Raw genomic sequence first — 13,035 nt, forward strand, 5'->3', positions numbered from 1 at the left:
AAGAGAATAAAGTGTCTTGTGTCACGATGGACACTGGAAGCAACATTAAATTCGTATTCGTAATTTCTGGTTAAGATGCTTTGGGCACAACCTGAACCTAGCTGTGTCCAACGCTATTGAGAAGACGGAGAAAGCCCGCAATGATAGGAAACACTGGAATCTAACAATGCCTTGTAAAAAAAACTAAAACAAAACAGTTAATCTTTAAAAAAAAAAAAAAATACCATATACATAAACCCAAATAGGAAGTAAAACAATAAGCATGTGTCCTATTCTGTGTCCTAAACTCCTGAAACATAGTCAGAGCAGTCACTGCAATTTATGAAAGAAATCAATTAAATCTGTATGTTTTAAATCAGATGTAACCCCCTTTGTAATCATTAACATTTTCATAAGTAACTGTTATTTAATTACACTTTTTCTCAGCAACTGTAACTGATTACAATTACATGTATTTTTTAATTAAATTACATGATTTAGTTACATATAAGTTACTTCCCAACACTGATGTTCAGCATATTGGGCAACATGTATTTAAATATCAATTTCACCAATAAACTCGGAATTGCTCTAACATATGTATTTTCTATCATTTGTATGTAGTCCTTATTCACGTTTGTAAATTTAGGCAGCAGCTTGCGAACGGGACTTTTATTTTGTTGTGCCGTATGATGTCATAAATAAGCGCCGCGCTCCTGCATCTGAAGAAAGGTTTGTATTTTAAGCATTTAAAATGTTGAAATATCGTGCAGTCTATTTTACAGATTTTGCAATAATTTTGAAACGAATCAGTTGCTACTTAATATAGCATTGTAACGATTTCTTTATACATTAATAAACGTTATTTTTTGTGAATAACGTGCACCCGTGCTATGAAAGGTGCGTCTCATTTCGCTCCCTATTTCCTAAATCAGTTTATGGTAAACACAGATTCTTTGATTGGCAAGAACCGATGGAGAAACGGAGCTTTTAGTACTAGTCAACTGAACCAAATGCATTACAAGCGATTAACGTTAATTGATTCACGACGAGACTTGCTGGTCAAAGCACAACAAACACAAACATGTACAGTTAATGTCAGCTTTCACAAACTAACTGCGAATGTTATGAATGTGTAACCTATTACGTTTCATTTAAAAATAATTAAATACCTAATGTAAATTATGAATGCCTAAATTATTCATTCATTTATTTCTAGGGAGAGATGATTGAGATGCACCCAGAGATCTAGTTAAGATTTATTTAACTTTGTGTTAATTATTCTCATCTTAAACATGACAGAGTGTCCAAACACACAGAAAAACCCCTGGTGAAGCAGCTGAGATTCACATGACACACTATTACAAAGATGGAGTTTAAAGAGGAGAGTGAAGACATGAAGATTGAAGAAGCATTCAGAGTCAAATATGAAGATACTGAGGAACAAACAGGTTGGTTTTCATTCTCAAAGCTGAAATTCTACTCAAATGATCATTATTAACATTTTGACTTCTACAGAAATCAATGATACTTTTGGAGAATGTCATAAAAATGTTCTAATTAAAGTGGTTTTATTTGACATGGAGAGGTTTGTCTCATGTGAAAGGAGTTGAAAATGGAGCTGTCAGGTCTGACACTTTGTGCTTCCTGTAGTGGACTTGGCACAGTATTTGCATACTTTAGTGCAGTGGTTCCCAATCCTGGTCCTGGAGAACCCCCAACACTGCATATTTTACATGTCTCCCTAATCAAACTCACCTGATTGAACTCATCAGTTCATTAGTAAAAACTCCAAGACCTCAAATGTGTGTGTTAGATAAGAGACACAAAAACGTGCAGTGTTGGGGGTTCTCCAGGACCAGGATTGGGAACCGATGCTTAAGTGGATTAGAAGCTATATTTGTCAAATACACAGGCGTTGCAGATGTTTTCATTAAGCAATATAAAAAAAATGTTTGTACCGCTTCATACAGAGCCTGTACAAGTATAACATTTAATGTAAGTTTACACTATTAAAATGCCAAGTAAGAGGGGTCTATATATTTGATCAGTTCTATTTTGGTAAACATGACACAATATAGCATTAACATGCATTAACATTTCTGCTATTATAAAAGCACATATTTGCATGGGCGTCACTAGGGAGGGGCTAGCAGGTGCTCCAGCAGGAAAAAAATGCGAGGGATTTCCCGGCGCCTTCATGTCAGACAGTAAGCGCGATAATAGTCCCACACTCCTCATAAACATTTGAAATGCGCCTATATAGCTATTTTATTATTCATATAAAAAGTAATAATAATACCCTGTTTTGGTCATATTTACTATTAATTGCCCAGCTCCCCCTGTGAATGATCTAGCACCCCCTCAGCACCTGCATTCAAAATTCTCTGGCACCGCCCCTCCATATTTGTGAGCATTAGCAGAACTGAAAGTGTCCAAATAAACACGAAAGGCACGATTGTTGTTGGTAAACAGGCCCGTTTGTGAAACAGCTGTCTCAGAGCTTGTAAAGCTGTGCAGAATGAGCCAGCTGGCTGCTCTCGATTTGCCCTTGATTTGCTCTCAAGTCAGACAAAAATTTCTAATCGGCAAGCAGTACTTTAAGACAGACGCCGATCGGTCTGCATAGTGCTGCTTCAAGTGGAAGTACTAATACTGCTTTCAAGTGCACCTGAGAAGCTCCTACTTCCAGGTTTGCCATTTGTTTTAATCCCAGCTAATAATTTTTGGATACCAGAACTCTCCCAGAACGTTAGTTTTTATGGTTTGTTTTTGGTTAACCAGGAAAGTTTTCTTGACTGAAATACAATGTCAGTTTTTGGTTGGTAGAACATTATTCTAACGTTAATCGAATATTCTCACAAACTTGCACTCTATGTGTGGTGGCACTTCCCCCAGGTGGGTGGGGGCTTATATTTGCAAATTCATTCTCTGCCAGCATTCTCTGCGCTTTTGGAGCTGCAAATGGTAGAGGTTTCCCTGGTGATGGCTGTACACTGAACATTCACAAATGCTGCTTCATTAGGTATTACATGCAAGATGAAATTAAAATGTTCTGAAAACAGTTTTCTTCAGAAGATACAGTGATATAAAAACACCCGCGACCCATTTTGATTGTAGTGCTCATGTTTCTTTTGTTCAAAGCCTTTTGGAAAATCTATTTGTGGCAATCAGATATACATAAATAAATCAATGTATGGGAAACACTGGTTAGTTATTTAGAATGTTATTTTATTAAGGTTTGTTTTTTAGTTAGCCAGGAAAGTTTTGCTAACAAAACAGAAATTTGATGCAGTTTTACTTACTGGCCTGCAGTTCCGCATCACGACCGTCATCTTTTATCGCTGGGACCACTCCATCTTTCAGTATCAAACAATGTTGTCACAAAATTGTAGGAACAAATGAACACACTTGTGAAACTCCATTGCTGCCCCGGAAAAAAACAAACTGCATTCACTGTTCATGTAATGATGGGTTCATTGGGTCAAGTCAAGTCAAGTCACCTTTATTTATATAGCGCTTTTAATAATACAGATTGTGTCAAAGCACTTAACAGTATCAAACTGGAGGATAGAGTGTCAGTAATGTATAATAAGATTAAACACTTAATTTTCAATTAAAGGAATTTCATTATTGATTTCAGAGATGTCATTGTCTAGCTCAGTTTAGTTTAAATAGTATCTGTGAAATCAAATTGACGATAATCAATGAAGCTAGAAACAGAAAGTGTCCCCAACTAAGCAAGCCAGAGGCAACAGCAGCAAGGAACCAAAACTTCCTCTGTGACAGAATGGAGAAAAAAACCTTGGGAGAAACCAGGCTCAGTTGGGGGCCCAGTTCTCCTCTGGCCAGATTAAACTAGGGCTGGGTGATTATATTGCATGCGCATCAAACACAAGTGGCAAGGGAAGAATAGGTAGGACCTAAATAAGCTAATGCTTGTCCACATATGCCAACATAAATAAGAAATTCTCAAGCTATCCAAAAAATGTTGTGGTCTATGATGTGGAAAGATCTAATAGCAATAGACCCTTTTAGGGCCGACGTCACAATTACGTCACAGTGCTAGCTGGAGGCAAAACAAAGCAAAAACTGGAGGCGGCCCGTCGATGTTGTAGAGGCCACTGCCAGACAAAAAAACGACGACAGCTGTGGTGAAACGTGATAAAACAAGTGGACTGGACAGAAACAATCGTCAAAAATGCTCGCATTTGCAGGGCACACTTCTTATCAGAAAAGGTTAAATAAAGTATTGTCTTTTGTTGTTATGGGCGCGTCTATAGATTTCTTATGCATCTCATGTCGTGTATGAAATGATGTCTGTGTGCATGTGTGTAAAACAGCAAACTGACGATTTATATGCTTATATAATTGTCTATACATTGTTGTGATTAATTGTGGCTGGAATAATAATGTTGCTGTAAAAATAGTTGCCTGCTGAAATTGAAATATATATACATCTTCATAACTAGATAGACACGGTGAGTTTGTCTTAACTATCATGTTACACGTTAGATGTGAGTCACTCAACCGGAGGGAATCCTGTCAGATCGTCCATCCTTTGTAAAAGCTTGTGCGGGTCGGCCAATTTGGTTTCGTCCGTTAAAGTTAACCTTTTCAAATAACAACCGTGGTCCTGGACAGTGCATCTATACCTTACATATGCAGGTAAAATCGGAATTTCTCCAGTTATTATTAAAAACAAGCTAAACAGACTTCATAGCTAGCGTTAGTGAAACGGTCAGTGGAATCTTTCTGCCTCCAGCTAAGCTCCGCCCACAGAAAAACGTCACTGTTTACTAACAGAAAAAGGGTCTCTAGAAACTGAACATACGTGAGGAGGACACTATTTTTATAATAATTGAAACATAAATGGTTGGTTTGAGATCAGCCTCTAATTAACCAGTTCTCTTGGGCCAAGCTATAGTTTTTAGACATCTACCAGCTTAAACATTTTTGGGATATGTCCTAAAGCAGTGGTTCTCAACTGGTTGCAAAACAAAGCAAATTTATTTCACAAAAAGTATGACTGTTAAGAATATGATTAATACTGAAAAAAACAGCCTACAAGGTAAGGCTATTAAATGGCAATTAAGTTGGTTTGATCCACCACAGTCATTTAAACGTATACAAAATGACACAAAGTGAAAATAACATGGTATTTTTGGGTTATGGAAACAACAGTTGTCGCACACTCTGCGACCCACTCAGAACGGTAGTGGGTCGCGACCCACCAGTTGAGAAACACTGTCCTAAAGAAAGCAGACCATATTGAGAGGAAATTCTGTCATTATAGGAAACACCTGTTTAAGTGGGTATAGAATCTATCATACATGCTGCTGGTTACATGTCTAAACATTTTTGTCTGTTCCTGTTGTATTATTAAACTGGGGTTAACTTGTATTTGTCTCTTTTCACATTAGATTTGATGGCACTGAAAGAAGAGAGACAAGATCTGAATAAAATGGAAGAGCAAGATCAGTGTAAGGAACATCACAATTTAATAATTGGAGAAAAATCTTTTAGTTGCTCACAGACTGAAAAGACATCCTTGGAAGAGGAAAAAAGCGCTCAAAAGACAGGAAGCAGAGATTACTCCATCTGCCAACAGGTTGGAATAAATTTCATTCAAAAAGAAAGCCTTAAACACCACAATAGAATTCACACTAGAGAGAGCCCTTTTACCTGTCAACATTGTGGAAAGTGTTTCAGTCAACATGGAAACCTTAAAGTCCACATGAGAATTCACACTGGAGAGAACCCATTCACCTGCCAACAGTGTGGCAAAAGTTTCAGCCGAAAAGAAAACCTTGAAGTACACCTGAGAATTCACACTGGAGAGAACCCTTTCATATGCCAAGAGTGTGGAATAAGTTTCAACAGAAAAGGAATCCTTGACAGGCACATGAGAATTCACACCAAAGAGAAGCCTTACACATGCCAACAGTGTGGAATAAGTTTCACTCAAAAAGGAAGCCTTACACGTCACATTAAAATTCACACTGGAGAGTGCTCTTTCACCTGCCAACAGTGTGGAATAAGTTTTATTCGAAAAGGAACCCTTATACGCCACATGAGAACACATACTGGAGAGAAGCCTTATACATGTCCTCAGTGTGGAAGGAGTTTTCCACATAAACCAACACTTAATGCCCACATGAGAATTCACACTGGAGAGAAGCCATTCGTTTGTGGTGAGTGTGGAAAGAATTTCAGATTCAGTGTAACACTAAATCAACACATGAAGACGCACTCAAGAGAAAACTGATTTATATGTCATTTGGTGTGGAATGAATTTCACAGATAGAAAACACTTTAAGAGGCATGTAAAAACTTGAAGAGAAGCATTTCATGTGTCATCACTTTGGAAGAGCACAAAACAAATCTTGAGGTTTACATAAAAATTCAAAGAGGAGCCTGCCATCAGTGTGGAAAGAGATTGACACGTAAAGGATACCTTAACATCCACATGAGGCTTATAGAGGAACTATAGAGGAATTTCATGCATCTTCAGTGTGAAAAGGGTGTCATGTATCAAAGAGACCTGAAATGTCATTTGTAATCTTATAATAGAAAGAAACTGCAGTGTTTCTCAGTTTGGCAAAAGGTTTACAAAATATAGCGATTTCAAAAAAATCACCTGCACTTTCACTCTGGAGAAAATGTGTAATAAATTATTTTGCCATCACACTTAAGCCCAAAGCATGCTATGATTTTTTTTATGCATATGCAAGTGTATGCGTACAATGCCTATACATTTTGAATTTCTTTGCACTGGTTTCCACAAGGTGGCAACACTGGCCCGACCTGGTGTTTCACAGTCTGAAAAGAAACAAAGGGGACAGAATATGAACAACAAACTACTAAAGATGGCAACGTAGATGAGTGCTTGTGTGAGGGGATTAAATAGTTTAAACAAGTACAAAAACATTTTGACACTTATAACTTAAATAGTAGACACTGGCCAAGAACGAATCTTTCTAGTGTCCATGTGAATTATATGTGTTTGAAAGGCTATTCATTTGACTGTGTGTTTGCTAAAAGAACATAGGGTAGGCGATTTTGGAAAGGCTAGCAATAGCAAGCTAGCTTTAAATGCAACATCCCCATAATCATTTTGCAAAGCTGTGCCTCCTCCAAAACACATAAACATGCTCCGGCAGAACAGATACTAACCTGTGTTAGTGGAGGACTGAATGCAGCACTCAGATTACCTCATGTCTCATTCACCGGTGAGAAAACATTACAATACAAAGCACATAATATTACAATAATAGCACCTTTTATTCTTGCTGGAAAGCGCTGATGACATCATGTCTGCACAAACGAGTGCGCAGAGGTATGCAAAAACATATTTGACAGGCAGGCATGACAGCCTATCGTAATGTTCGGACCAAGCATTTTGATTGGATGAACATTTTATGGTCCTACGCCTTCCACAGATGATATAAATATGTATAAATAAATTTAGACCACTAGATGATTGCTATTGGGAAGACACTTACAACCAGCATAATAAAAAATGTTTTTGAACCAAATCACCTTCCCTGCCTTTAAACGAGTTAGTCCTTGGCCAGTAGGGGTCAGTTTTTTATGGTGGACCTTGTCTAGCCAGCCTGGTGAAGATATTAAGTACAAAATAAATATATAGATTAGAGTTGTGCATGTCTCCAATTGAATATGTTGTGCTGCCCAGCGGAGGTTTGCTGAAATCGATGAATAAGATTAAAACGGGTGAATGTAAAATGGCATTGTAAAATTTAAATTCTTTATGATGCCTAACTTAACCCTCTGAGGTGCCATCAATCCTCTGATTTATCTTCTTGAGAAAGGGGTTGCTCTGACCCACGCATTGTTGATTTTTGTGTGATTTTTCAGCAGCCATTACCAAGTGAATATTTTATCTCCTCATTGGTGGAACATGATGTTGTTCAAGAAGTGTGTGCCAATGTGTCTTCATTTATTATGAGTGAGGATTTGCATGAGAGGTGTTTTAAGTGTTTGAGCATGCAGCATGCTTGATGGCACCTCCAATCGCACACTCTAGACAAGGGTGTTCAAATCAAAATGTTTTCAACATGAGCTAGGGTCCTGGCGATCCAATGCACATGCACAGCTCATATTTCATGCACCAAACAGACATCAGAAAGTTTTCTCAGATCTGCACATTACATCAGGTGGGCATAAATGGTTGCTTGTTCCACCTAGGCTCTTTTTCTTATAGACGTAAAGGGATAGTTCACCCAAAAATGAAAATTGTCATTAATTACTCACCCTCATGTCGTTCCAAACCCGTAAGACCTCCATTCATCTTTGGAACACAAATTAAGATATTTTTGATGGAATCTGAGAGCTCTCAGACCCTCCCATAGAGTGTGTTTACATGCACGTTCTTAAACCGATTATGCTTAATAAGCTGAAAACGCATCTTAAGCATAAACCGATCGTAACAGGTACTTTTTTGCCCCTTACTCCAGATTTCGCACAGCATGTAAACACAATAACCCGCTTTCTGTCGGCTTATTGAAGTGCACATGTGTGATTTGTGACAGGAACGCATCGTGCAGATTTAAGTGCATCTAGACCGAGCAAATGACTCGCAGTAAAGAAAGAAGGAAATATATCACAAAAGCAGACTTTTTCATGACTCAGAAATTTATAAAAATGTATTCTCATCTCGTGCAGCGGAAGTAGAAGTGGTTCAGTCACAATGCTGCATTTATAAATGCATGAGAGGATAATATATGAACTGTAAGTTTCCTGCTGACATGTTGCAAGCTTAATTTAACATCACAACTGACAAATGTATGGAATACTCAGTCAGATATGCAAATTATTATATTTTGATGTCACTACAGGGAAATAACCTGATGTCATGTAAACGGCGAAAACTGGTTATTTTCATAAGCTGATATTTGTGAGTTATCAGCTTACTGATGTGCATGTAAACGTGCTCATAGACAGCAAGGGTCCTTACACGATCAAGGTCCAGAAAAATACCAAGATGATCGACAAAGTAGTCCATGTTACATCAGTCTGTCAACTGTAATTTTACGAAGCCACGAGGCACAAGGCATGTTCAACGTAATCACGCTGGATCTGGATCAGCACTTGCGCCACCACGCACTTGCGTCATGTACTGTCGTGAACACGCGTTCATAAGAGAAACAGTAAAGTCGACCCCTCCTCTTCTCCACATACACTACATCGCTGGGTCCCATCATACATGCACATGGCTTCTCCTATCACTGCTACGCCGATGACACACAGCTCTATCTCTCTTTTTAACCAGATGACCCAACGGTAGCTGCACGGATCTCAGGCTGCCTGGCGGACATCTCGGCATGGATGAAAGAACATCACCTACAGCTCAACCTGGCAAAGACGGAACTTCTTGTCTTCCCTGCCACTCCCGACTCTACAGCATGACTTCACGATTCAGTTAGGCACATCAATGATTACCCCATCAACTTCGGTCAGAAATCTTGGTGTAATCTTTGATGACCAGCTGACCTTCAAAGAGCACATTGCAAAGACTCCTCGATCCTGCAGGTGTGCACTACACAACATCAGAAAGATCAGGACCTTTCTGACAGAGCATGCTGCACAACTTCTTGTCCAGGCCCTTGTCGTTTCTAGACTGGACTACTGCAATGCTCTTCTGGCTGGTCTGCCATCAAACACAATCAAACCTCTACAAATGATTCAGAATGCAGCGGCACGACCGATCTTCGACGAGCCCAAAAGAGCGCATGTTACACCTCTCTTCATCTCCTTGCACTGGTTACCAGTGGCAGCTTCCATCAAGTTCAAGACACTGATGCTTGCATACAGAACTACCACAGGCTCAGCACCCTCCTACTTCCACTCACTATTATGAACCTACATCCCCTCCAGAAGTCTGAGATCTGCTAGTGAGCGACGCCTTGTGGTAACATCACAGAGAGGCTCAAAATCACTCTCCAGAACATTCTCGTTCACCATTCCTGGCTGGTGGAATAATCTTCCCACCCCTATCCGGAACGCCGGATCCCTGTCAATCTTCAAGCAACAACTGAAAACTCATCTCTTTCGGCAGTACTTGACTTCATCCTAAACTCAAAAAAAAAAAAAAACTCTTTCCCTCTATCTTTCTCTCCCCTTACTAGCTTGTACTTATTTGAACAATGACTGAGACTTGGTGTTACGAGCACTTCCTCTGTCTGATTGCCTCTTCAAGATGAATCGCTTTTTGTATTCCCCAATTGTAAGTCGCTTTGGATAAAAGCGTCTGCCAAATGACTAAATGTAAATGTAAAGACGAAAATGTGGAATATAGTTATTTTTATTTTCTTTGCGCAAAAAGTATTCTCGTGGCTTCGTAAAATTACAGTTGACAGACTGATATCACATGGACTACTTTGTCGATCATCTTGGTACTTTTCTGGACCTTAATCATGTAAGGACTCTTGCTGTCTATGAGAGGGTCTGAGAGCTCTTAGATTCCATCAAAACTATCTTAATTTGTGTTCTGAAGATGAACAGAGGTCTTACGGGTTTGGAACAACATGACGGTGAGTAATTAATGACAGAATTTTCATTTTTGGGTGAACTATCCCTTCAAGCAGTGGAGAGTCTGATGCCTCTCTGTTCATGTGGTTGCATGATAGCACCTCACACTTTCACAAAATACTTGAATGCTGCTCTGACTTGCAACTTTAGGGAATCTGTATCTCAACATATTTTTATGTTTCACTCTGAATGTTTCTTTAATCCTCATGTTCTCAGTCCTCTCTTTAATAAACAGCATTTTTAAAATGGTATGTCACATGAAGTTTTTTCTTTGTGTTTCAATTTGTCTTGTCTTAGATGAGAATAAAAAACAGAAAGAAAAAATAAATCCAAACTAAATCTCTGGATGTCTCGATCAGGGCTAAGTTTCCCAAAAGCATCGTAAGCCTATGAAGTTCGTAAAAATGATCGTACGAATGATCTTAATATTACGGTCTGTTTCCCAAAAGCATCGTAACTTCAGTAGCGCTTGAAAATCATCGTAGATCTACGAGTGCTCTGGAGTAATTGTAAAGCCCTACGTGCATCATAAGAATACAGAATTATGAGGTCACCTGTAGGACAATCAGCAGATTACACCTTTAACTTTATTGAAGTGCAATGTGATTATGATTAAAGCTTTTGATTGGACTTTATTGTACACTTTAGTACTCGGTTTTTATTTATATAAAATGAAGTTAAATAATTAAAAAGGGCAGAAAAACTAAATAAAAATACACATGTGAATTAAATGACTGAACAGAAAAATTTATAAAAGTATTGTTGAATATATGTAATGTTATATTCATTACTTATTAATCTAATTAATGTTGGAAATTTGCTTCAGAGACTGGGAAAAATGGGGATAAAAATCATAAAAACTCATAAAAATCTGTCAATGGCTTGCTGACGTGCACGGAAACCAGCCATGTGTTGGACCCATGAGGTCACCCGCTCACCACATGGACTCTCGCACTACACAGACTGTTACACTATACCCTGGACCACATTTCCCTTTCATCCATTGCACTGATTACACACACAGCTGAATGCACTGATTACACACACACACACAGCTGAATCAGACATGCTTTATAAGCCTTGGACTTCCTCTTTCAGAGTATTGTTTAGCATATATCGCTCTTCTAGCGATAGCTACACTACGGAGCCATTACACGTTTCCAGTCCTAGTTCCAGTTCTAGTATAAGTATAGTCATTTTGTGTTGCCTTGTTATCTGTTTCCTGATTTTCTGCCTATGTATCTTGGATTAACCCTTTGCCTGTTGTTTCGGACTCTGTTTACACCTCGCCTGGACTATTGCTCGTGTTATTGGATTACCTCTCATGTCAAGCCCTCTGGAAATTGTTAGATGCCGATCGTAGATCCACGCTAGCCCTAGGAATGTTCTTTGCCTCATCTGTGATTTACCTGTGTTATCTAACCCTTGCCTGGGGAAAGGTCAAAAGGAAAGAAATGGGGGATTGTATTAAGTAAACAGTGTTGCATGGAAAGAAGAAATTTTGAGACTTTCAAGAAAAAAACTTTGACCAACTTTAGAAACACACATTCTGCAAGTCAAAAAGACAAGGATAAAGGATACTGTTGGAAAACTACATGATGACACAGAGAACCATGTAGCATAAGAGTGGAAGTCCTGAAGCCCATGGTGCCTGAATAGCTGTGATATTCTGTAGTCTATTTCCCACGTAGATTCACTCAGATGACTCTTTGTCCTCATGAAGCTTGTTCATGGATGTCTGTGATGCTTTACACCAGGGTGCCGCTTATGAGGATGACATGGCATATATACATACCTGCAACAGAAGAAAACAAAGCAGCAGCAGAACAGCAGTATTCATTCATAGACATTTTAGACTTCTGTTGATTGTATAGTGGTTTTAAGTCTGGTGGTCATATAGTGGTTTTGTTGACCTAGTCTTAAGTCATTTGACACCTATGGACCAGTGAGGTGGGGATAAACTACTGATGGGGGAACTTATGAGGAAGTCTCCACCACAGGGTTGGCCCCCGAGGCCTGTTGCACTTCGGTTCTTCCCTGGGCTTCTCATTGGTCTGTGTGTCCTAGTCTGTCCCTGTAGTGGTGTGTGATCTTTACTGTGCAACATCTCCATCCTCCAATGAAACATCAGTCATAGCAAGCATCATAACCCATAGAGCAGTGCTTCCCAAACCTGTCCTGGAGGACCCCTAGCGCATTTTGTATGTTCCCCTTATCTAACACACCTGATTCAACTCATCAGCTCGTTAGTAGAGGCTGCAAGACATGAATTGGGTGTTTCTGATAAGGGAGACATACCAAATGTGAAGGGGCAGGGGGGCCTCCAGGACAGGTTTGGGAAGCACTGCCATAGAGGATAGGTGAGTGACTGGATAGTGCTGTAGTATAGCTTTGAAGACTGTGACTGTACTTAACTAGCGTTCTCCCAATGGAAGGAAATGACAGTCACTTTCCTGTAGTTTAATTTACAAAGGATCTTTCGTACATTACTGGTGAAGTTAAGCA

At 39.1% G+C, this 13,035-nt stretch overlaps 1 protein-coding gene across 1 annotated transcript; it reads left to right on the forward strand.

The window, feature by feature from the left end:
- Positions 1–656: 656 nt before the first annotated feature.
- Positions 657–10,079, forward strand: LOC306854109 (uncharacterized protein). Its single transcript, XM_079391935.1, has 3 exons — positions 657–711; positions 1,282–1,430; positions 5,403–10,079. The coding sequence occupies exons 2-3, from the start codon at positions 1,349–1,351 to the stop codon at positions 6,245–6,247; spliced, it is 927 nt and encodes a 308-aa protein (XP_079248061.1). The 5' UTR covers positions 657–711; positions 1,282–1,348; the 3' UTR covers positions 6,248–10,079.
- The last annotated feature ends 2,956 nt before the right edge of the window (positions 10,080–13,035 follow it).

Source organism: Barbus barbus (assembly GCF_936440315.1).
Source record: "Barbus barbus genome assembly, chromosome: 3".
In the NCBI taxonomy this organism is placed as follows: Eukaryota; Metazoa; Chordata; class Actinopteri; order Cypriniformes; family Cyprinidae; genus Barbus; species Barbus barbus.

Bases quoted from the DNA above. Each gene is read 5' to 3' on its own strand.
- LOC306854109 (XM_079391935.1), top strand. From the start codon at position 1,349: ATGGAGTTTAAAGAGGAGAGTGAAGACATGAAGATTGAAGAAGCATTC. The intron at 1,431-5,402 runs GTTGGTTTTCAT...TTTTCACATTAG, and splicing joins AGATACTGAGGAACAAACAG to ATTTGATGGCACTGAAAGAA.